Raw genomic sequence first — 25,640 nt, forward strand, 5'->3', positions numbered from 1 at the left:
TTTAAACATCAATAATATTTCATTACTAATTTAATATTGTATCTAACAATTCCATACATTTTAGTGAAAATAATGTGGAAACATGTGAAGTTAGGGGTGTGATATTCATTTTATTATTTGCAGACTTGCTTTCGAATCGAAGGAGTACAAGCTGCATACAATTTGGTTGTACTCTGAGAAATTATCGTCATACATCATATTTATAGCCCATGTATTGTTTAAAGGTCACTCCAACTTTGAGAGGGCATGTTTTTTTTTCCTTCAATCAATCTTTCCAATAGTTGTATGTACCCAACAAAACAGTATATTTATATTATTTGTGGTTTGCAAGGAAAGTACAGTAATTCAGTGTTAATTTTTAGTCAGAAATTGTTATATTTTGTGTAATTTATTCAAATGTAGTTTATAATTTATACAATAATTTAATAACAATTGGGTAAAATTGAAAATGCTTCACAAATAAAATTTAACAAATAAAGCTATAATTCTATCAGTTTAGCTGTTGTAAAATTGTTTAATTTTTTATGAAATTTGTAACTAATTTGTGTAGGTTACGGTAGTTAAATAATTTTATTCAGCTGATCCCTCTAGCCAACTTTACCATATGTTTCATACTTAAGCAGCAGAGAATCAACTTAAGTCATGCTGCTTTATAATATTACTGGCCTATCATTTTATTGTAGTCAAGAAGTACAAAACATAATAAGAGACACAATATTTTACTAGATTTTATTTAATACAAATTACTAAACTGGAATGAATATAGGAAAGGTAAAACATTTTATATTTTGTACGATGAAGTCAGTTATTGTTGGCGTGTATTCATAGATCAATGGTTTCTGTGGAATCTGGTTGAAGATAACGTTTATTTCCAAACTCATCTGTAAACATGACTGCATTACCAACTGGATTGAACAGCTCCCAAAGTTTCTCAAACTCCCCTTTATATGGATGGACAATTAGTGGTTCGTTTGTGACCAACACATTCTCATTGTTGCCCAAGATGGCGTGCCGTGTCCAATTCAACGATCCATTTAAAAGTACGATACCATCAATAATTATAAATTTATGATGCATCAAAAAGCTTGAAAGGTCTGTGCGTACATCAATTCCATTTTTACGTAGATTTCCAATGTGGTTGCCAGATAAGTTAATAGATTCATCATCTGTAATAACTCGAACGACAACTCCTTTCTTGTGCAATTCGATAAGTATATTTAAAATGACTTTATTCGATAAGGTATACACGCATACATCAATTGATTTCTTTGCTGATTGCACGTAACGTGTGAGTTTCACAAATGGCGATACTTTGTGACTAAATCGACAATTGCTGTTAGTGCATCCGCTTCCCCAGAAATGGTGTTTACACGGTTCATGGCTTTCTGGAAAGAAGTGCACTTCGTGAAAGATGTTCAGTTGTGAGCTTGGACGGGTGCCGTTATCTGAAAGTGTTGCATATTCAATAGCGGGCAGAGATAGTCTTCGGTGATTTCTTTGAAACATTCTTATGAAGTACTGGCAACAGTAAGTTCTTGCTTGTGACAAAGAATCTCTGAAGGTTTGTGATTTACATCCCATATACAGCATGTACAACACCTCAGAAACCACACCAGCACTCAGGAAGGCAGTTGCCCATACTTTGAAACTCATGATTCTCAATTTTCTAATAATCTAGGCCTAGGCCTAGGCTATCAACTTGTCTTGACATATCTATAATATTCAACTTAATTATTGTGAATGTCAAACAGCTCCCATGCCAAATCACGACTGATAGTCTGAAATATACAGTTATTTGACAAGAAAAGAGAGTAGCCAACCAGGGGAGCCACACCAAAGCCGTGAACTTCCGTTTTTTTTTAATAAAAAGTTGTTGTTTTCGAGATTTTTCGTGGGGGGTCTGTATAACGCCCTCAAGCGTTTTCATGCTTCAGAAGAGAGCAGTGATTACTCTAATTGGGGAGAGGAGAGAGCTGAGATACGTATTCATTAATAAAGATAAAAACAAAATTTGAAGTAATAAAAGGTAAGTGAATACACCCTTATTTTAAATCTCATTTCTATGATCTCAGTGTAGTAAGTAAGTAAGTAGGCCTAGGCTAAATATCTATCTATAATCGTACCGTATCTATCATCAGTCTCTTTTGTCTAGGCTCCCTCTAGCTGCTAACTAATAATACTTCTGGGCCTACTAGGCTAGGCCTAGGCCTAGGCCTAGTACCTATAGTATATAGGCCTAGCCTAGCTAGCCAGGAGGTAATAATAATGTAATGAAAGGAAGGTAAAGGGTGAGGTTCTACTGCCACTGGCGGTACTACTACGTACGAGACTGGGCGCTAATGCAGTTTCGTACCCACCCCTTAAAATTACTCCAAATGATTTCAATACTTCATCTAGCCTACTCACGAGTTGTCTACAGCATTCAGCAAGCATAAAATGGTAAAAGGTCGATAATTTCTTATTTATAACTATTTTTAATCAATTAATAATTGAGCACCCTTCAGAAATCCATCGCCAGCTTAGCTTCGCGAAAATCATCGCTAGGCCTGCCGATGAAAGTACGGAGGCCTCATAGGGCATCGATCTATAGAGGACGCTGTTATATGATCATATTATGGCGATAATAAAATATTTTTTACATGTTCCTCGTGTAACGGATTTTAAGTTTTTTTCATAAAGAAATATTTTGTGTTTAATTATGTTGAATTCTATTTATTTTGAATGTTGTGTGTTATTGTCTTGTCAAATTATATTTTTTGTAAGGGTCCCTAATGATCAGCTTCGGCTGGATGGACCACCCTCATAAAATATTGTTGAAATAAATTAATGAATAGACATGAAATGATGTATTCAGTGTCAGCAGAAGTAAAATAAATTCTAGTAATTGATGGAAAACATTTTTATTATAATTATTGTATTACTGTACATTACATTTCAATAAATTATATCTTTCTGTTTTTTAATTCTTTTTATTCATTTCATTTATTTATTTGACCTACAAACCATAATGTAAAATAAACTAAAACAGAGGAAAATTGGTCAGTACTTATATCTTCAAGAGTCAGCAGTTCCATATTTATCTTCTTTTCTGTGTGAAATTCTACTAGTAAAATGAAAGAACAAATTAAAAACATAACATAATTATGATGATACCCACAATGATGAATACAGCAATTGTATAGTATTTCTTTTCTTTATTAAAAATACGAAACGCATGTCGGAAATAATGAAAATTATAATTATTTGGTGCGTGCTTTAAACGTTAGTAACTACGCCCTCTATAAAACGCAACTGTTTACTCTATAGAGTTAATGTCCTGTGAGGCCTCCGTACTTTTATCGGCAGGCCTAGCGATGATTTTCGCGAAGCTAAGCTGGCGATGTATTTCCGAAGGGTGCTCAGTATTAATTGATTAAAAATAGTTTTAAATAAAAAATTATCGATTTTTTACAATTTTATGATTGCAGAATGTTGTAGACAACTCGTGAGTAGGTTGGATGAAGATTTTGAGTAATTTTAAGGGGTGGGTACGAAACTGCATTAGCGCCCGAGACTGATGTAGGCCTAGATGGCCTAGGTCCAAACGCGCGGTCCTTTTAATAATAGCCTCTGGAAAAGGACTTGGGCAGAAGCTAGGGTGTCAGATGAAATCGGTCGTGCTTGAAATCGGTCGCGTTTGAAATTGGTCGCGATAAAATCAACTTCCGGTATTTTGTATGGCGCGCCGCTAGAGCTATACTTTTGATGATATCGGTCGCATTTGAAATCGGTCGCGTTTGAAATCAAACAATTACGTAAAAGAGAACAATTTATTTAAAAACAATAATTTTTACAATATAGCCCGTAAAGCCAGCGTATCCATTTTTATACTTATGCATACTGTGGCAGATATATCATATCCATGTCGTTAACAACATCCCTATTCGATCACCTTATTTTTATTTCGATCCGTTATGTAGGATAATATTAAGTGTATAATGATTATAGGTCTTTTGTTATTTAAACTTTGACCCTTGGCTTGTGTTATTTAATTAGTTGTTTTTTTTAAATTTTATTCATTGGACTTGGTAATGACTCCATGATGGAGTCGAAACATCGTTCTTTTTTTAAGCGTTGTTTTTCTATTACGTATTTATAATGATTATTGTTGAGGCAAATCACGTGTATATTTTTATTTCTAATGTTTAAAATAGTTTTTAGTAAAATGATCATTATATGCGGATGGTTAAAAGGCGAGTTACTGAAATAAACCCCCGAATAAGCCATATTGTGGAGATGCGCCTTCTATGATCGTGCAGCTGTTTCCCCTAACAATACGTTATTTTGCTGACGGGGTTTCCCCTTTTTTAAAAAACATGCACTTGTTAGTGTTAAATCATGGACAAAACACGTACGATCGTTGTCCATGGCGAGGTAAAGATGACGTCTATTACTAATAACCATACGTTTGAAACGTCTATAGGCCTGTAGGCGTCCTGCATGTGTTTTTGTGAAACGATCCAATGAGCTATAGATGCTCGACGCGATTATGAGATTATGTTCATTCATTCTTTATTTAGCCTTTAAAATCGAAATACATTTAAAACATAGGTAACAAAATCAAGACACGTGGAAATCTAAGGAGGCAAGGATAAGCAAAAGCAATTAAAATCGCTGTAGCTCACAGGCTTGCTTATCCATAATAATTCCGAATAAAGCACTGTTTCTATAATTTGACAGTATGATTTATATATAATTTACGTATATACGTCGGCGATAGGTCTACTATAGATTTTAATTTGAATATCTTTTATTTCTTCATTTATTAATCATTTAATGTAAATAATTAAGTAAGTGCAACTCAGTGTCTCACATTCATACGCCGTTCGTAAATATCTAAATGTTTAAATATCAGTGCAGATTACCTCTTTGAGAATCGTGTCCACCTTTATTATCCATACATTATTATTCTCACATAGTCTATCATTGTACATCATAGTCCTAATGTAGGCTGGTAGATTGATTTATAACGGCATATTATCTATATATTTTATTAATATCCTAAAACCATACGTAATTGTTTGCATAATAAAAGACACGACATACGTATATTCTCTATATAATATATTAATTACAGTACATATAAATAGAGGAATTATTATATGCCTAATATAACATTATGCCTAATATAATATTTAAACGTGTTTAGAAATGGCCATTGAAAAGACAGTCCTTCTCCGAGACCTGTGAAATACAAAAAAAAAATAATTTAATGATTGATAATAAATATTTATTAACCAAGTACAGTACACATAAATAATCTAGTTCCTAAAAAATATAAATTAAATCTATATAAACGAAAAATGTATATCCCGCTCTAGCATCCAGCATCCCGCTCGATCCATACAAAATAGCGCGACCGATTTCACACGCGACCGATATCAAAAGTATAGCTCTAGCGGCGCGCCATACAAAATACCGGAAGTTGATTTTATCGCGACCGATTTCAGACGCGACCGATTTCAGACGCGACCGATTTCATCGTAAACTGAAGCTAGCTTACTACTAAACCAAACAAATTCTATTTTTACTCATTTATAGGCCTAACCAGCCATACATACATACAGAACAGAAAGGAGAAAATATTGAACTGAACCGTTTTTATATTCTTTATTTTAGCTTTTTATATAATTCATTTTACTTCGTCGTAATCATGGAAGTAATTGACATAGAAAGTGGTAAACAGTCTAGTATTGAAGATGACTTTAATTATGGAAGTAATGTTGCAACAGCACACATTCAAGTTCGTATGGGTAAGTAAATATGACAATAGTTAACAAACTATAGTAAATAGTACTGTGACTATACTCAAATCTGTATTCCTTCTAAATATAAATAGATCATGTTTTGTATGCTAGTCTACGAATAAATTTCAAATGTATCACTAGCAATTGTAGTGTAGATGGATCAAACTCAAATGTTTAAACTTTGTAATTTAAATGGATCATAAATGTTTTATATGCTAATTATAAATTTCAAATTTATCTGTTGTAGGTTTTTTGCGTAAGGTGTATGGAATTCTATCCTTACAGCTAATTGTTACCACCGTCACTGCAGCCTTGTTTATGTCATCATCCACCATAAAGGGTTATGTACAACAAAGGTACAATTTTTAATTTAGTTTCTTCAACTTATTTAAATAATATTAAGACATGGGCTTTTAAATAATTGGTACATGACAGAGATCATGGGTGTTGTGGAACCAGTGACTATTACAATAACAGAATCAATACTGTGTAACAGTGTGAATAATGGTACATATTACATTAATGTTGTTTAGTTCTAGATATTTCATGTTTTCTATTATTAGTGTGTAGCTCCTTAATGTTTTATAAATGGTTTTTTTTTCAGTTCTGGATGTTTGATGTTAGCATGTATTCTTTCACTAGGCCTTATTGTAGCATTAATGGTTAAACGTCATGAATCGCCTACAAACATGTACCTTCTGTTTGCTTTTGTAAGTATTTTATATCATTTGTCCTAAATTTAGACTACAGTATATTCTATATTCAAACACTGATGTGATGCATGCATTATTAACATGTTTTGTGTCATATAGACTTTTGTAGAAGCATACTCTATTGGTACAGTGGTCACATTCTACGATGTAGATGTTGTGATCCAGGCATTTGTGTTAACGGCTGCAGTCACTCTAGCACTTACGTTCTATACACTTCAAAGCAAAAGAGACTTCACTTCCTGGGGTGCTGGGTAGGTAATCTACATGTCTATAGCATACTATATTAATATTTTTGCTTGATTAGAACAATTAATAAGCAACCATACTTTCATGTTTCAGATTGTTTTCAGTTTTGTGGGTGTTGATTTTTGCAAGCATACTACAGCTGTTTTTCCAAAGTGAAGTAATGAATCTGATGATTGCCGTTGGAGGCGCTGTTCTCTTCTCGCTGTTTATCATTTATGACACTCATCTTTTAATGCATAAATTGTCACCAGAAGAGTACATCTTGGCGTCTATTAACCTTTATTTGGATATTATAAACCTTTTCTTGTACATTCTCCGTATCCTTAATGAAGCAAAGAAACGATAGGAGTAAGAAATCATTCCAGGACAAAAAGGTTTCATTCAAGTGATTCTAGTGCAAAATGCATTCTTGGCATACATTTTAAATTGTTATTTCTTTACATCAGTCATGGGGATATATTTTATCTTCATGCATCAATTGAAACTCCTCTGTATTAATATTTTAATTGCTGTTACTACTATAAGTTGTTTTTAGATATCATAAGGATATTTGATTGTGTATTTAGAGGTGCATGGAGGTATAAGGTGTAATTAAATATATTTTCGTAAGTTTAATATATGAAACTAAAGTAATATTAAATATATGGGTTTTCACTGCATAGATTTAGAGTTGGAGGAATAAGATTAAGAAATAATACTTAATTGTTGTGAAAGAGGTGAATTTGTTTGTTATTATACAGCACAGTAGACACTGATGCTTCTAGGGAGGAAAGATCTGACAGGTGAATTTTATGTATTTAAAGCAATAAAAACAAATTGGGACACAGCTCTATTTTTGTTGTTATTTGTGTTTACGTTGTCACTTTTATATTCATCATTAACGTCATAATGTAATTTGTCAGCGTTGAGGGCGCTAAAAGAGTAATGTTTATTTTTAGACGATTACGTAATTGTTTACAGCATTTCCTTATCTCACGGTTGGTTGGTTAAGTTGTTCACTACTGTCGGTGCCACACACAACCCAACAAACAACAGTAGGCATTATTAGTAGAGATCGAATTTAATGGAATGAGTTACTTGAAGGTTTGTATATAAAGAAATTTTAGGGTTTGTTAATTACTTATTTGATGATGATGTTGCATTATATTGCTCCATGATTATATTATTAACAATATGCAATTTCAGATCAACCATTGGCTGTTTTAGTTATTAGAGGCTGGGATCGTTTGGTTGTGCACGATCGACCCTCTTTCTCCCAATAACATGGCGCGCCACTCTCGTCATAATTTACCTTTCTTTATGAAAATTCCGAACGATATGTTCGGAATTTATTTTTTTTTTTTTTATTTTTTATTTTATGTCTTTAGGCAATGTGGCCAAGGATTACCAATAGTGAATTAATCACTGTCCTATCAGATAGGTGGTAATCCCCCTGATACAGGGGCTATTGTGTGAACCAGTTCACCGGGGTAACCCCCTACTCTTTTTCGAATAATGAACTGGGTTCTTTAAAGTACACACAGGTTATAACTGTGTACACTGGACCTACGGTTTATAGTCCTTATCCGAGAAGACTTGTTCCACCACCAGAACTAGGAGCGAGTCGGCCTCGAACCCTTGCCGATGTTGTTGTTGGCTCTTTAGGTACGGTAAACGGCGCCCCTGCCTTAACCGCTCGGCCATACGCCTCAAATGTCAAAAAAAGTAGTGTAAATAAATTGTTTTGCACTGTGACAACCAACCAATGCTAAATACTTAACTAGTAACTTAAACTAGTAGTACGTGTTGTTTTTAGCGTGCTGTGCCACCACAATATTATAACGGCGTGGTTAGGATTCTGGCACCGGAACTCAACTGCCCACCGTTAGGGAATCCAACACGCTATTGCGCATGCCCAGAGCTCTGGGAAGTGAATTATAGCTCCACACCACGGAGAGTCGGAGTGTTATTGGTTATAGGGATTTACTGTAGCCTAGATAGTCGTTGCGCGAGCGAGAGAGCGATGGATGAAACTTGGCCTATGCCATACATGAATTAATAATTAAAATACGACTACGCCATGCGTTAAAATAATTATAATGATATTAATAAGTATCAGTATCTATCTAAGAATCGTAATGCTGTTTTTAGCGTTGCGACCCTGACTTCCCGAACAGTTTTTTCACATCCACGCGGTGGCTGCCGTCAACAAATCAACTTGTGATTGCATGTTGTTATGTACAGTATAATGCATTATGAAAAATCATAAAACTAGTCATGTAATTATATAATTCATAATGATATGAAGTTTATATATGAATGAAGCAACCACTTTTTAATTACAAAATAAATACTATACGCCCACTGCCTGGTCATGTCTAACTGGTAGCCCTAGCCTAGATTAGTGGATCCCATATTAGCAGGCATCTAGGCTAGTTCGCCGTGTGGCGCAGCTATGAAATGATCCATCGCTGTGATAAGTATATAGAGTCGCCCCGATTACCTCACTCTGGGCATGCGCAATAGCGTGTCGGATTCCCTAACGCTGGGCAGTTGAGTTCCGGTGCCGGAATCCTAACCACGGCGATATTATAACCCAATATACTGTAGCACCTCAGATATTCTTAATTGGTTCGCATTGTATTTTTTGTTTCAGAATTCTGACATATAAACAGCTTTGATAATGTTTGGTATTTTCCAAGGCTATCAATTTGCATTTGAGCTTGACTACAGTTTCCGTTACAAACAAAAACAAGACCTAAAGAAGAAAATAACAAACAATGGTGGAATAATAACGTACATCCTTACAAAAAAGGTATTTTGAACCAACTGCAAAGATTTTATTGATATGCTAGACCCTATTAAGCCGATTTTCAACTAGACGAATTTATTCGCGCAAATAAAAATTGTAAGCTTATACGCAAACATGCATGCGTATAACCTGACGCTTTCGATTCACACGAACGATTTCGCATAGTGGAAAATCGGCTTTAATCAATTTTATTTTTGGTACACTGTGTCATGTCATACTTTTTCTAAAACAGGTTTATTTGATTTCAGACCAACTTTTTGATTGTAAGTAATGGAAACCAAGCTGAGTTAACATACAAAGGTAGAACTGCTCAGAAACATGATATACCAATAGTCACTGTGGAGTTTATATACCGTTGTGTAAATGAGCAAAAAGTATTGAATTTCACAGATTACCTGGCAACTGATGGTAAGCAAGTAAAGGAATTTGAAAAAGGAAAAATCAAAAGTAAGTATTTAACCATTTAATTGCCAGAGAGCACCAAACACCAAACATCATCACACACTTGTGTGTTTATATTTGAACCTGTGTTCACTACTACTTCTTTCTGAAGAAGAACTATCTACCCAATTAAAAGATATTCTATCATTTCTAGATATACCTATAATCTTTATTATTTATTGAAAAGCCATATACTGTACTTATTACATAATTATTCTGTCTATGTATTTAACAGGTAAAACTAAGAGTGCTATAAAGACAAGCAGTTCACTTAATGTTAATGCAGTCACGTATGTACTATTATTTATACTTTACAAAAGGAAATTATTTGACACAAATTATTATTTTGTAAATTCAATTTATTGTCAAATACTCCAAAATGGCGAAGAGATAATAGTTTGGTTTTATTTAGGAGAATTTATTGACTTCTTATGCAAATTAACACTATGTTTTTTGTTATACTCAGTACATATAAATAGAGTATTTTATTGACTATTTCTTAAGCTAATTAATACTGTTTTTTTTATTATCAGTACATACAAATAGAGTATTTTATTGACTATTTCTTAAGCAAATTAATACTGTATGTTTTGTTTCAGTACATATAAATGGGGTGACAATAAAGCACCAGAGTTTGATGAATTCAATTATGAAGTTGCCAAAAGCTGTCTCCTTTTGGTAAGTTTTATCTGAACAACTAAAAATCCAAATTAGTCACTGATTCACAGAGAATATCTACAGTCAAAATGTTATTAATTTTTTTTTCAGGGTTCACCAAAACCCAAAAAGGGTAGCCTTTTTTACCAGCTTGAACTGCATGTTTTACCAATTACCAACCAGTCTACTATCAAAAAAAGCTTTCGTGTGTTCTGTCACCATGGAAACTGCAATGACCTTAAGGTAGGCATACCTACAGTAGGTTTGTTAAGTTACGTACTACTGCCCTCACGTCAGCATTCATGAAGTTAAAAACTGTGTTATCACTTTATAAATAACCATACACAAAATGTTAATGTTTTTCCTTTGATTTTAATTAGGATGAAAATAGTGGTTCAAAAGAATGTCGGTATTTGCAGTCTAGCTCTGATGCCCTTAAAATATATGCACACTTATACAACTTGTACAGTGGTCCAGCCCACAATTACAAGAAATCAAACAAGTTTATCTCAAGATGGATTGGATCTGATAAACAGAGAAAGGTAGAATTTGATTTGAAAAAAGAATGTAGAAAATTATGTAGTAGAACTATGAAATGTCATAATATTAATTACAATTAGTTTGAAACAACACAATTTGGAATTCATTAATTTCAATGTTTTTCTTTAGATCTCTATGGAATCCAGTTTTGAATCTGATTCTCTGTCATCAGAAATAGTTGAGTTGGTAGAGCATATTTGGCAAGAAGCAAATGAAGAACTAAATGAGCTCCTGTCTCTGCCGCAAGCAAGTCTAAAGAAAGAACAGGTACATTTGATTCCTTGGCTACATGCCAATTTCATTGTTGGCTGTTTTGCCTTTTAAATATGCACATTGTTTTGGAAGGCAAGAATAGATACTAATGTTGTTGTTATTTAATTTATTCAGGTTGAAAAAGCTGAAGCAATACTTCTACAAATAAAGCATGAATTGGATAAAAACCAAAATAGGACAGAGCTTGATAAACTTAGTAAGAGATTCTTTGAGCTAATACCTCTTCAGAAAACGTACAGTGTGATTGAAGACAAACTGATGTTAACAAGAGTACATGATATTTGTCAAGTATGTAGAATTTTTTTACTTTGTTCTTTGTTAATTATTTCAGCGGTCGTTATGATCTAGATCAAACAAACTGATTTTTTATTGCTTAATTTTATAGCTGATTAAAGATGTAGTGAGTGTGAGTGAAGCCACTGAATTTTCACCACGTAGCAGTATTCAGGCTAAGGTCCGTGCTCTCAGATGTCACATTCAGCATCTGTCAACTTCATCCCCAGAATTTAAAACAATTTTAGACATGGTCAAGGCTAACAATGAAAGGTAAATAAAAGTGACATTTTAGACAAATATGCAATAAATACTAAGTTAAAATTATACATAATTTAATATAAACTACAACATTTGTTAAAATTATTTTACAGTAGAAATAAATTTGATGTTAAAAACATTTTTGCTGTTAATCGACCAATCGAGGAGACTAACTTTGCAAATCATCTTGGAAATAAAAAGCTTTTATTTCATGCATCCAAGCCAGCAAACTTTGTTGGGATATTTACACGGTTTGTATAATAGTTTTGATAATTATTTTGTAATAATGTTGACAACATCACACACAATAAAACATGTCTTTCCTATTAAAATAACAAGCATAGTACAGAACCTGATTCTATTCTTTGTTGTGTTATTATGTTTATCTTATATTGTTTGAAGGTTTTCATGGCGAAATCAAATGTTGATATAAAGTTTGCAGTACACCACATGTATTAGTTCTGAAAAGAATTGTTGAGTCTCTCGACGTGCTTTGATCGTCCTAAGGAGTGAGAATGATTGATCGAAACGTCGAGAAACTCAACAGTTTATTTCAGAACTAATACATGTGGTGTACCGCAAACTTTATATCAACATATGTTTATCTTATAGTGTTAACTTACATATTTAATTGTGTCAGGTTGTCTTGATGTTAACACTTGTATTTTCAGAGGCCTTCTTCTGCCAAAAATAGTTGTAGATGATTTTGGTGGAAAAAGAACAGATCCTGGCAACCTGGGATGTGGAATTTATTTTACAGACAGTAGCAGGTATGCTCTATTATTAGTAACAATGATTGTGAATCTTAGTGTGTTACACTTCTTTTATATTGTATGCAAATTGTATTGTTTTCTATATTTTCAATAAAGAGACAAAGACAGTTTTATTATTTATTTCATTTCATTGACCATAAGTATTGATTGCCTGAACTATAATGAAAAAAAGTATAAAAAGTGCTTTAACTACAACATATCTTTGGTTTATTTCTTTAATAGTACAAGTGGAAAGTACTCTTCTCGAGGAAAAGTTAAAGGATCTCGCTTTATGCTAGTAAATGAAGTAGCACTTGGAAAGTGTCTGGATATGAAGTCTAAAGATTACAAACTGTCATCTGCCCCAAGGGGCTATGATAGTGTGCATGGTGTGAAAACAGCAGTTGGAATAAAGTCGGATTTCATGGTATTTTAACACACACTTTCAATAATAACTTTTAGTTGATGTAGATCCTGTATTTGAATCAGAATCTGAGTGGTGATTCCATTGTTTTTTTTACACCAAATCCTTGATAGTGATTTTTGGCTCTAGTTAAAACAGCATTTGTTGATGTTTTTTTTTTTTTAAGGATGATGAGTTAGTTGTATACAATACAAATCAACAACGCATTCGTTACCTTGTTGAGTTTACACTTCCTGAGGACACCATCAAAGATATTGTTCATATGTCGACGATGAAAGAATCACAGGATAAAGATTTAGAAATGATGCATACAGATATCAGTAAGTAGCTATTTTGTTTATATTTAAAAAACACTGATTGAAATCTAGTTTATTAAGCATTATCTGATGAACACTTAATATTCCTAATGTTTTAGATATTGATGATATTGAATGTATTGTGAATCCATTGGACAAGGTACAAGCTGGTCTGCAGTCTGTGGACAATCATTCTGTCCCACTAACTGCTGTTCATATCAAAGCAAAGTTGATAGATCTTGCTGCTCAGGTTAGACTCAACAATTAATAGTTAGTTTCCATAACACTGTTCTAGTGATCTTGTTGTATAATACATTGTTTCATTAAGTATAGTTGATCATACTTAACAAAATGTATGCTTTATGAACGTGTGCAATGGTACAGCTTGACCCTAACCTTTTTGTATAAGGTAAAAACTAAGCAAATAATTAATCATACCCAATTTTCACTGATAAATGAATCATTTTATTTACAGGTTGTTGTACTCCAAGCTTATAAGAATGACAACAACGTTCCAATTGAAGCCAAGTATGTATTCCCTCTGGATGACATGGCAGCAGTGTGTGGCTTTGAGGCTTTCATTGATGGTAAACACATCATTGGTGAAGTTAAAGATAAAGAGGTCGCTCATCACGAATACAAAGAGGCCATCAGAAAAGGACATGGGGCTTACTTAATGGATGAGGAAACACCCGTAAGTAACTTAAGGGGCTTACTTAATGGATGAGGAAACACCCGTAAGTAACTTAAGGGGCTTACTTAATGGATGAGGAAACACCCGTAAGTAACTTAAGGGGCTTACTTAATGGATGAGGAAACACCCGTAAGTAACTTAAGGGGCTTACTTAATGGATGAGGAAACACCCGTAAGTAACTTAAGGGGCTTACTTAATGGATGAGGAAACACCCGTAAGTAACTTAAGAGGCTTACTTAATGGATGAGGAAACACCCGTAAGTAACTTCAGAGTTTTAAAACCCGCTTTAATATAACTAATTACTAACTACATTGATTAAGAGCTTTGATTGGTTGATATAATAAGAGGTTACCTACATTGATTAAGAGCTTTGATTGGTTGATATAATAAGAGGTTACCTACATTGATTAAGAGCTTTGATTGGTTGATATAATAAGGGGAGGTTACCTACATTGATTAAGAGCTTTGATTGGTTGATATAATAAGAGGTTACCTACATTGATTAAGAGCTTTGATTGGTTGATATAATAAGAGATTACCTACATTGATTAAGAGCTTTGATTGGTTGATATGTAACATACATTGATTAAGAGCTTTGATTGGTTGATATAATAAGAGATTACCTACATTGATTAAGAGCTTTGATTGGTTGATATAATAAGAGATTACATACATTGACTAAGAGCTTTGATTGGTTGATTTGTTTTGTTTTCTAAAGGATGTTTTTACTGTGAGTGTGGGTAACTTGCCTCCAAATTCTGAAGTGTTGATTAAAATCACCTACGTAGCAGAGTTGGCTGTTGATTCTAGTAAGATTGTTTTCAATCTTCCCGGCAGTGTAGCACCTTGGAAAAAAAATAGTGCTCTCTCTGTGACAACACAGGAAGAAATGGAAACCATGAAGATTTCGAGCAAACCAAAAGGGTACACATATTTCACATTTTATTATGCCAATGTTTTATCAATTGAAAATAAAAGGTTGTCACCTAACTAAGCTTTTGAAAGCATTTGTAATTTAATTTATGAATTTGTATTTTGTAATGTAATTTCCATTGATAGTATTTTAAATGATACAAACAAATTAATTTTCCCCCGCAGAGATACATCAGTCCAGGTTGCAATTGAGATGCCTTATGAAATTCGTTCCATTAAGTCTCCAACTCATCCTGTCAAAATGAAGGTAACAACAAATATATAAGTGAATTATTTGTTATTGATCAATAAATATTGACTAGCTTCAGGTATTGATAGATTTTTTTTATTATCTAGCAATCTGCTACCAAGGCTACAGTAGAATTACAGAAGAATATTTCACTGGGAGATGGTTTTCAACTGTTGATCCAATTAGCAGAAATACATGTACCCAGAATGTGGGTTGAGAGACATCCAGAAAAGGTTGACTCACAGGTATGACTTGTTTAAAACAGAAAAGGTTGACTCACAGGTATGACTTGTTTAAAACCAAATGTTTCAATATGTTTTTGATATTCCAGTAGTTTAAAAAAAAAAATTTAAAACAAATGTATGTACGATATTTTTTTCCCATGACATTTACTTTGTTGTTGTTAATAGGCATGTATGTTGACATTCTATCCTAAGTTTGAAAGTTAAAATAAATTTAGTTATGATAGTTTTTACATTTGCTGCATTTGTTGTTGTTATTAGGCATGTATGTTGACATTCTATCCTGAGTTTGAAAGTGAAGATAATGAATCTCCAGAGATTCTATTAGTGCTTGATTTGTCAAACTCAATGAAAGGAGAGAATTTGTTGGAAGCTAAGAAGATTCTTCTTATGACTCTTCATCATCTTCCATCTAAAGCACTGTTCAACATCATCACATTTGGAACAAGTAAGGCGGAAATTATTATCATCTGTTAAACAAAATAGTAAAATATTTGGCCAATACAAAACAAATTTGTAATCGATGTACTGATATCTTTGTTTTTTAGATTTTGACGAGTTGTTTCCAGCTAGCCAACCAGTGTCTAATGCTAATCTGTCTCTTGCTAAAACGTTCATCTTCTGTGTTCAAGCTAATATGGGCAACACAGAAGTATGGCGTCCTCTTCATGCCTACTTTTTGCTTAGTGATGCCAAATGTCTGCGCAACATCTTTTTGATTTCTGATGGACACATCAATAATGAGGAATCTACTTTAAGAGCAATTCGACTAAATTCAAAAACTAACCGAGTGTTTACTTTTGGGATAAGGTATATTAGTTTTCAATCCATAAGATGAATTTAGTTTAAATAAAATGTTTTTAACTTATAAAATTCATGAATGGTCATTCAGAAGAGAATCATTGTATTCATGTCTTCAACTGTTTCTATTACCTTAGCTCTAGTGGCAACAAACACTTGCTGAGAGCCATCGCCCGTGTCGGAACTGGAGCCTTTGAATTCTTTGATACAACTACAAAGTCCAAGTGGGAAAGAAAGGTTAGAGGTTAAATAAAAATAAACAAAATAATTATAATCTGTTTTAGAATGACACTAAATAATACAATAATTTTAAAATGATTTTAATAGATCAAAAATCAGTTATTGAAAGCTAGGCAACCAGCATTAAGCAACGTGAGTGTTGAATGGCAACAATTTGATGACAACGCCCCCAAACCAATCCAAGCGCCCGGACAAATAACATCGTTATTCAGTGGATCACGGCAAGTAGTGTATGGATACATTCCATTTTGCCAACAGGTTAGAATCATTCATAATTCACATACAGTTTATTAAACTTACATCAACAATTTAAATATCCAGATTGAGAACATAGTGTCCTTGATTTCTCAGTGCTAACAATTTAAATATCCAGATTGAGAATATAGAGTCCTTGGTTACTCAGTGCTAACAATTTAAATATCCAGATTGAGAACATAGTGTCCTTGGTTACTCAGTGCTAACAATTTAAATATCCAGATTGAGAACATAGTGTCCTTGGTTACTCAGTGCTAACTGGTTTTGTGATATAATTTAATGATTGTGCATTCTTTTCGAAATATTTCTATTTGATAAATATCAAATGTGAAAACAATTTCATCTGGTTTTGATATAAAAAGGAGAAACTGTTTCCGACATTCGTAAGTTTTTCACAGGTTTTATGAGCTCTATCTTTTTATTACCATTCCATTAAAGGCAACTTTAAAAGCTGAGGTTGGTGGAGAAGAAATATCAACCATGGTTTCCACTCAGGAACTTAATATAACAAAAGGAAAGGTAAGACATTAGTACATTTTATGTTATTAATCTTTAGAAGTATTTCTCAAAATCCTCAATTTTTAATATCAAATTCTATATCAATGTTGAAAAAGCAATATCGTTGCATTATGACCAAATTTCATATGGAGATGAATTTATTATAACTTGATTGATTTCCAAATCATACATATTTCTTGATACATACAGTAGCAGTTTCCATATCAATAATAACAATTGTATACAAAATGATTAAAAACCTGTAGATACTACACCAACTTACGGCCAGAGCTATTTATATCTATGTCAATAATAACAGTTGTATACAAAATGATTAAAAATCTGTAGATACTACACCAACTGACGGCCAGAGCTATTTATATCTATGTCAATAATAACAATTGTATACAAAATGATTAAAAACCTGTAGATACTACACCAACTGACGGCCAGAGCTATTTATATCTATGTCAATAATAACAATTGTATATAAAATGATTAAAAACCTGTAGATACTACACCAACTGACGGCCAGAGCTATTTATATCTATGTCAATAATAACAATTGTATATAAAATGATTAAAAACCTGTAGATACTACACCAACTGACGGCCAGAGCTATTTATATCTATGTCAATAATAACAATTGTATACAAAATGATTAAAAACCTGTAGATACTACACCAACTAACGGCCAGAGCAATCATCCGTGACTGGGAAGATGGAACTTTGGATGTTGACCCGGTAGAGCATGACATTAAGAAAGAAGCTCAGAAATCTTACATCATTGATGTCAGTAAAGAGTATTCTATAGTGACACAATTTACCAGTTTTATCGCCGTAGAAGAACGACATATGGTTTGTATTTATTGGTTAATATTACTTACTTGTTATATAACATGTCACCCATATACCTGTACTTCTCTGAGGGTCTGTTTCTGCTGCATAACGCAATTTAACCGGTTATTTTTAAATAGATTAAAAATAGATAACAATAACAAGACCGCGTTTCTGCTCAATTTGTGCTCCGAAATAACCGGTTAAATCTATGGGTGGTCGTCGAGCAAAACGTCATCATTACCCAAAATGCAATACACTCAGACGGAAGTAGTAAGTTGGCTGTTTGTTTACATCGACGTCGTCAGTACACACGTGTGTATATCGCCGAACATCTCAAACATGTTAAAATAATAAAATGTTGTCTACAGATCTACAAGTTTTGTTTTTTGTAAAGCCTACTTACTGATCGCTATTAAAATTAATTCTCATGGCGCCTTCAAAAACATGGGGAGGGTCGTGCAGCGCCCGATCGCCTAGGATAATTTTTATCTAGCCTAAAATTCATCAACAAAGGCGATGATGATACGGCCCTTACCACGTGAACGACTGTTGTCTTTCGCGAGCGCGCGGTCCTACAAAAAACCAAACGGAAACAAAAACGAGACTTAGAATGTTGCAATACCTACCAAACGAGAGTAGATAATTGTTAATTAATTATGATTCATGAAACCCTAACTTTTATAGCAAAAATCGTCCGAATTTGTGTTAAAAACGACGAGTTTAGCCACAAAAACTTAAATCAAACGAGAGTATCCAAGTCATAGAATATCGCACGCACATAGTGCCTTTAATAGAATAATGAGTATTAAACATTGTTTCGCATAATATTATGTACTAACATAAATAATAACACATTTCTATGCTTAATAAAATCATATTTAATATATTATCAAAGGCTCTCATAACCTTTGTTTTCGGTCGATGTGATGTTTTTCTAAAAAAATTTTATAAAACGATCAAATTAAGATTGTTCATTGTTCTCCTATTAAAGGCACTAAGGGCGTGCCATAAATACGCTCGTTTGGATTAAGTTTTTGTTGCTAAATTCATCGTTTATAACATAAATTCGGATGATTTTTGCTATAAAATTTGGGTTTTCATAATCAATTAACCATTATCTACTATCGTTTGGTAGGTATTTGCAACATTTTGAGTCCCTTTTGTTTCCGTTTTGGTGTTAATATAGGACCATCCATACCCTTCGCGAGCGTGTACTAACGCCTCAAATTGCTTAGCTTGGGTAGTCCCCGGAACTCCACCCCAAATTCCTCTTTTACTTTCGCAAAAATGCTCTTATTTATTATCTGTGATTCTTTTCTATTGCCTGCCATCCTTCCCCGTACTTTCTCTCCCTCCACAACTGAATAACATATCTTGTGATTTCATTCATCCACATACATGTTCACTTCTTCGTTCGACTGTCAAAACCACGAGGAAAACACACACCGTATGCGACGGTATCTGACCCGGGGTCACAACTGTCAATCAAATAACCGTTATTTCGTGTTGCAGCTAAGAATTGCTCAGCGATAACCGGTTAAACGGCGTTCTAACACCGATTTAAATTGGTGTTTTTAACCGGTTATTTTGCGCTGCCTTTTAACCGGTTACCACAAATTTGTCCTGTTTCTGCTGCCAAGAAAATGGAGTTAATTTATTCACACCGATTTTAATTTATTCACACCGATTTTAACCGGTTATTTTTATGCAGCAGAAACAGGCCCTGAGGTACACGCAGGAGGAAACAATGAGCCAAACAAAACTTTAGATTGCTTGTTACATAATTTATTGGAATAATTTAGTTAGTGCCACCAGACCATATTGAAGGTTGTCTGCATATAAAGCAGAAGTGTTTGAATTATGTTTGGTACATAATTTTCTTTAAAAAAGAGTTAAATAATAGTAAGTACTTTTTAAAAATGAATTTATATTGTTCAAAAATACATACAGACTGATTTCCTTGGAACTGTTTTCAAGCCAAGTATTAATGACCTGGTTGCGAAAGAAGATGTTGATGTTATTCCTTATATTGGCTGGGAAGAAAATTTTGAGCATAGTGTTCAGAAAAAAGAAGTTGGATGTACAAGTTTGGAAGAAAATAATGAAGATGAATATTCAGTTTCAGAGTCTTATTATTCTGAAGATTTTTTGGTAAGACTAAGTACACCCATAAAACACACAATAAGATAAGATAAGGATAAGAGAAAATATAAGAAAATAACTGGGAAAAAATCAAACAATGGAATATATATTAGGAAGATGTATAACATCATTGTATTGATCATTTGAAAATGAAATGAATAAAAGTAGTTAACGCCACAAAAGAGAAAAAAAAAAATAGTAAAACACACAATCAAGTGATTCTAATAACTACTTTAAAACCTTTCTGTCCAATAATTATATGTTGTCTTGAGAGTTGTTCTATTTAGCTTTTACATTAATACTAAATTGTATTTTTAATCTTTTAGAGTGAATCGGACATGCTTTGCAATTTTGAATATTTAGGTTAGTGAATGATATTGTGTTATATAATTGTGTATAAACAACATTACACCATGTTAAATACTACATGACAGGAACACATAATTTATTATGATTCATGTTAGGGCTTTGACTCCTAACCCTTTTTGTATCTCAAACCATTCTATACTGTATGCCATTCTATAATACCAAATTGCCTGATTGTATAGTCTATTATTAAAATATACTGTATGCCATTCTATAATACCAAATTGCCTGATTGTATAGTCTATTATTAAAATATACTGTATGCCATTCTATAATACCAAATTGCCCGATTGTATAGTCTATTATTAAAATATACTGTATGCCATTCTATAATACCAAATTGCCTGATTGTATAGTCTATTATTAAAATATACTGTATGCCATTCTATAATACCAAATTGCCTGATTGTATAGTCTATTATTAAAATATACTGTATGCCATTCTATAGTACCAAATTGCCTGATTGTATAGTCTATTATTAAAATATACTGTATGCCATTCTATAATACCAAATTGCCTGATTGTATAGTCTATTATTAAAATATACTGTATGCCATTCTATAATACCAAATTGCCTGATTGTATAGTCTATTATTAAAATATACTGTATACCATTCTATAATACCAAATTGCCTGATTGTATAGTCTATTATTAAAATATACTGTATGCCATTCTATAGTACCAAATTGCCTGATTGTATAGTCTATTATTAAAATATACTGTATGCCATTCTATAATACCAAATTGTCTGATTGTATAGTCTATTATTAAAATATACTGTATACCATTCTATAATACCAAATTGCCTGATTGTATAGTCTATTATTAAAATATACTGTATGCCATTCTATAGTACCAAATTGCCTGATTGTATAGTCTATTATTAAAATATACTGTATGCCATTCTATAATACCAAATTGCCTGATTGTATAGTCTATTATTAAAATATACTGTATGCCATTCTATAATACCAAATTGCCTGATTGTATAGTCTATTATTAAAATATACTGTATGCCATTCTATGATACCAAATTGCCTGATTGTATAGTCTATTATTAAAATATACTGTATGCCATTCTATAATACCAAATTGCCTGATTGTATAGTCTATTATTAAAATATACTGTATGCCATTCTATGATACCAAATTGCCTGATTGTATAGTCTATTATTAAAATATACTGTATGCCATTCTATAATACCAAATTGCCCGATTGTATAGTCTATTATTAAAATATACTGTATGCCATTCTATAATACCAAATTGCCTGATTGTATAGTCTATTATTAAAATATACTGTATGCCATTCTATAATACCAAATTGCCTGATTGTATAGTCTATTATTAAAATATACTGTATGCCATTCTATAATACCAAATTGCCTGATTGTATAGTCTATTATTAAAATATACTGTATGTCATTCTATAATACCAAATTGCCTGATTGTATAGTCTATTATTAAAATATACTGTATGCCATTCTATAATACCAAATTGCCTGATTGTATAGTCTATTATTAAAATATACTGTATGCCATTCTATAATACCAAATTGCCTGATTGTATAGTCTATTATTAAAATATACTGTATGTCATTCTATAATACCAAATTGCCTGATTGTATAGTCTATTATTAAAATATACTGTATGCCATTCTATAATACCAAATTGCCTGATTGTATAGTCTATTATTAAAATATACTGTATGCCATTCTATGATACCAAATTGCCTGATTGTATAGTCTATTATTAAAATATACTGTATGTCATTCTATAATACCAAATTGCCTGATTGTATAGTCTATTATTAAAATATACTGTATGCCATTCTATGATACCAAATTGCCTGATTGTATAGTCTATTATTAAAATATACTGTATGCCATTCTATAATACCAAATTGCCCGATTGTATAGTCTATTATTAAAATATACTGTATGCCATTCTATAATACCAAATTGCCTGATTGTATAGTCTATTATTAAAATATACTGTATGCCATTCTATAATACCAAATTGCCTGATTGTATAGTCTATTATTAAAATATACTGTATGCCATTCTATGATACCAAATTGCCTGATTGTATAGTCTATTATTAAAATATACTGTATGCCATTCTATAATACCAAATTGCCCGATTGTATAGTCTATTATTAAAATATACTGTATGCCATTCTATAATACCAAATTGCCTGATTGTATAGTCTATTATTAAAATATACTGTATGCCATTCTATAATACCAAATTGCCTGATTGTATAGTCTATTATTAAAATATACTGTATGCCATTCTATGATACCAAATTGCCTGATTGTATAGTCTATTATTAAAATATACTGTATGCCATTCTATAATACCAAATTGCCCGATTGTATAGTCTATTATTAAAATATACTGTATGCCATTCTATAATACCAAATTGCCTGATTGTATAGTCTATTATTAAAATATACTGTATGCCATTCTATAATACCAAATTGCCTGATTGTATAGTCTATTATTAAAATATACTGTATGCCATTCTATAATACCAAATTGCCTGATTGTATAGTCTATTATTAAAATATACTGTATGCCATTCTATAATACCAAATTGCCTGATTGTATAGTCTATTATTAAAATATACTGTATGTCATTCTATAATACCAAATTGCCTGATTGTATAGTCTATTATTAAAATATACTCTATGCCATTCTATAATACCAAATTGCCTGATTGTATAGTCTATTATTAAAATATACTGTATGTCATTCTATAATACCAAATTGCCTGATTGTATAGTCTATTATTAAAATATACTGTATGTCATTCTATAATACCAAATTGCCTGATTGTATAGTCTATTATTAAAATATACTGTATGCCATTCTATAATACCAAATTGCCTGATTGTATAGTCTATTATTAAAATATACTCTATGCCATTCTATAATACCAAATTGCCTGATTGTATAGTCTATTATTAAAATATACTGTATGCCATTCTATAATACCAAATTGCCTGATTGTATAGTCTATTATTAAAATATACTGTATGCCATTCTATAATACCAAATTGCCTGATTGTATAGTCTATTATTAAAATATACTGTATGTCATTCTATAATACCAAATTGCCTGATTGTATAGTCTATTATTAAAATATACTCTATGTCATTCTATAATACCAAATTGCCTATGTAATTTTTATTAATTAAATTGCTGGTTCTTTTACAGATTATGAAGTTGGCGACTCATTTGAATCAGAATGTAAGTGAATGGTTTGCTATTACAGTACAGCTTGTAGATCAGTTAAGACCCTTTCTCACAGACGTGCCTGCAATATACCGGTATGATGCTGGCGTCGTGCCGGTATCGTTACCGGCATATACCTATTCTCATTACGGCATGGTAATGGTACATTCCCGCAACATTTCTGGCACACAGCTCTGTGAGAATGGGGCTTTATAGGAATATATAGTCTCTAGTGTGATGTCCTGTTAAGTAATTATTTTGTTTTTTCTGTAATTTTTATTAATTAAATTGCTGGTTCTTTTACAGATTATGAAGTTAACGACTCATTTGAATCAGAATGTAAGTGAATGTTTTGCTATTACAGTACAGCTATTTGAATGTAAGTGAATGACTTGCTATTACAGTACAGCTATTTGAATGTAAGTGAATGTTTTGCTATTACAGTACAGGTATTTGAATGTAAGTGAATGTTTTGCTATTACAGTACAGCTATTTGAATGTAAGTGAATGTTTTGCTATTACAGTACAAGTATTTGAATGTAAGTGAATGTTTTGCTATTACAGTACAGCTATTTGAATGTAAGTGAATGTTTTCCTATTACAGTACAGCTATTTGAATGTAAGTGAATGTTTTGCTATTACAGTACAGGTATTTGAATGTAAGTGAATGTTTTGCTATTACAGTACAGGTATTTGAATGTAAGTGAATGTTTTGCTATTACAGTACAGGTATTTGAATGTAAGTGAATGTTTTGCTATTACAGTACAGGTATTTGAATGTAAGTGAATGTTTTGCTATTACAGTACAGGTATTTGAATGTAAGTGAATGTTTTGCTATTACAGTACAGGTATTTGAATGTAAGTGAATGTTTTGCTATTACAGTACAGGTATTTGAATGTAAGTGAATGTTTTGCTATTACAGTACAGCTATTTGAATGTAAGTGAATGTTTTGCTATTACAGTACAGGTATTTGAATGTAAGTGAATGTTTTGCTATTACAGTACAGGTATTTGAATGTAAGTGAATGTTTTGCTATTACAGTACAGGTATTTGAATGTAAGTAAATGTTTTCCTATTACAGTACAGGTATTTGAATGTAAGTGAATGTTGTGCTATTACAGTACAGCTATTTGAATGTAAGTGAATGTTTTGCTATTACAGTACAGGTATTTGAATGTAAGTAAATGTTTTCCTATTACAGTACAGGTATTTGAATGTAAGTGAATGTTTTGCTATTACAGTACAGGTATTTGAATGTAAGTGAATGTTGTGCTATTACAGTACAGGTATTTGAATGTAAGTGAATGTTTTGCTATTACAGTACAGGTATTTGAATGTAAGTGAATGTTTTGCTATTACAGTACAGTAAATATATGAAGGTCAGATACATGATGACTTGCACCATACACCGGACTTGTAGGACTATATCCCGGACTTGTAGCACTATATCCCGGACTTGTAGCACTATATCCTGGAATTGTAAACCCTAACCCTATTTATTTATTTATTTACTGAAAAATTAAATCCTAAAAATAAACATGTTAGGAGATTCAATCTTGTATTCTCAATACCTATTTATCCGGATGATAAAAGAAATGATTTTGCATTTTTTGTTTTTATTTATATATTTGGTTGCGTTTACTGTACAACTCCAGAATTTTGTCTTACAGTTCAAGAAAAATATAGTGCTACAATT

At 32.3% G+C, this 25,640-nt stretch overlaps 3 protein-coding genes across 3 annotated transcripts in view; 2 read left to right on the forward strand and 1 right to left on the reverse strand.

The window, feature by feature from the left end:
* Positions 1 to 610: 610 nt before the first annotated feature.
* Positions 611 to 1,872, reverse strand: LOC140059475 (uncharacterized). Its single transcript, XM_072105405.1, has one exon. It carries the CDS (start codon positions 1,651 to 1,653, stop codon positions 823 to 825), a length of 831 nt encoding a protein of 276 aa, XP_071961506.1. The 5' UTR covers positions 1,654 to 1,872; the 3' UTR covers positions 611 to 822.
* Positions 1,873 to 1,928: 56 nt separating this feature from the next.
* LOC140059476 (protein lifeguard 4-like) lies at positions 1,929 to 7,590 on the forward strand. The gene is made up of 6 exons (XM_072105406.1): positions 1,929 to 2,026; positions 5,659 to 5,792; positions 6,034 to 6,142; positions 6,391 to 6,496; positions 6,599 to 6,750; positions 6,839 to 7,590. The coding sequence occupies exons 2-6, from the start codon at positions 5,693 to 5,695 to the stop codon at positions 7,089 to 7,091; spliced, it is 720 nt and encodes a 239-aa protein (XP_071961507.1). The 5' UTR covers positions 1,929 to 2,026; positions 5,659 to 5,692; the 3' UTR covers positions 7,092 to 7,590.
* A 153-nt stretch (positions 7,591 to 7,743) lies between these two features.
* The window catches only part of LOC140059488 (protein mono-ADP-ribosyltransferase PARP4-like), a 29,448-nt gene continuing 11,551 nt past the window's right edge, over positions 7,744 to 25,640 (forward strand). The window contains exons 1-29 of the mRNA XM_072105415.1: positions 7,744 to 7,828; positions 9,381 to 9,539; positions 9,785 to 9,983; positions 10,213 to 10,267; positions 10,577 to 10,655; positions 10,746 to 10,877; positions 11,015 to 11,176; positions 11,304 to 11,441; positions 11,562 to 11,735; positions 11,833 to 11,993; positions 12,095 to 12,232; positions 12,653 to 12,751; positions 12,977 to 13,160; positions 13,324 to 13,477; positions 13,573 to 13,703; positions 13,929 to 14,147; positions 14,868 to 15,073; positions 15,248 to 15,329; positions 15,419 to 15,556; positions 15,815 to 16,001; positions 16,102 to 16,363; positions 16,492 to 16,591; positions 16,682 to 16,852; positions 17,288 to 17,368; positions 18,024 to 18,206; positions 20,139 to 20,339; positions 20,657 to 20,693; positions 23,924 to 23,956; positions 25,615 to 25,633. Coding sequence (XP_071961516.1) covers positions 9,408 to 9,539; positions 9,785 to 9,983; positions 10,213 to 10,267; positions 10,577 to 10,655; positions 10,746 to 10,877; positions 11,015 to 11,176; positions 11,304 to 11,441; positions 11,562 to 11,735; positions 11,833 to 11,993; positions 12,095 to 12,232; positions 12,653 to 12,751; positions 12,977 to 13,160; positions 13,324 to 13,477; positions 13,573 to 13,703; positions 13,929 to 14,147; positions 14,868 to 15,073; positions 15,248 to 15,329; positions 15,419 to 15,556; positions 15,815 to 16,001; positions 16,102 to 16,363; positions 16,492 to 16,591; positions 16,682 to 16,852; positions 17,288 to 17,368; positions 18,024 to 18,206; positions 20,139 to 20,339; positions 20,657 to 20,693; positions 23,924 to 23,956; positions 25,615 to 25,633 — 3,857 coding nt within the window. The 5' untranslated portion in view covers positions 7,744 to 7,828; positions 9,381 to 9,407. The remainder of the gene's footprint in view (positions 7,829 to 9,380; positions 9,540 to 9,784; positions 9,984 to 10,212; positions 10,268 to 10,576; positions 10,656 to 10,745; positions 10,878 to 11,014; positions 11,177 to 11,303; positions 11,442 to 11,561; positions 11,736 to 11,832; positions 11,994 to 12,094; positions 12,233 to 12,652; positions 12,752 to 12,976; positions 13,161 to 13,323; positions 13,478 to 13,572; positions 13,704 to 13,928; positions 14,148 to 14,867; positions 15,074 to 15,247; positions 15,330 to 15,418; positions 15,557 to 15,814; positions 16,002 to 16,101; positions 16,364 to 16,491; positions 16,592 to 16,681; positions 16,853 to 17,287; positions 17,369 to 18,023; positions 18,207 to 20,138; positions 20,340 to 20,656; positions 20,694 to 23,923; positions 23,957 to 25,614; positions 25,634 to 25,640) is intronic.

The sequence above is a fragment of the Antedon mediterranea genome, chromosome 9 (assembly GCF_964355755.1).
Source record: "Antedon mediterranea chromosome 9, ecAntMedi1.1, whole genome shotgun sequence".
In the NCBI taxonomy this organism is placed as follows: Eukaryota; Metazoa; Echinodermata; class Crinoidea; order Comatulida; family Antedonidae; genus Antedon; species Antedon mediterranea.

Bases quoted from the DNA above. Each gene is read 5' to 3' on its own strand.
- LOC140059475 (XM_072105405.1), bottom strand. From the start codon at position 1,653: ATGAGTTTCAAAGTATGGGCAACTGCCTTCCTGAGTGCTGGTGTGGTT.
- LOC140059476 (XM_072105406.1), top strand. From the start codon at position 5,693: ATGGAAGTAATTGACATAGAAAGTGGTAAACAGTCTAGTATTGAAGAT. The intron at 6,143-6,390 runs GTACAATTTTTA...TTTTTTTTTCAG, and splicing joins AAGGGTTATGTACAACAAAG to TTCTGGATGTTTGATGTTAG. The intron at 6,751-6,838 runs GTAGGTAATCTA...TTCATGTTTCAG, and splicing joins TTCACTTCCTGGGGTGCTGG to ATTGTTTTCAGTTTTGTGGG.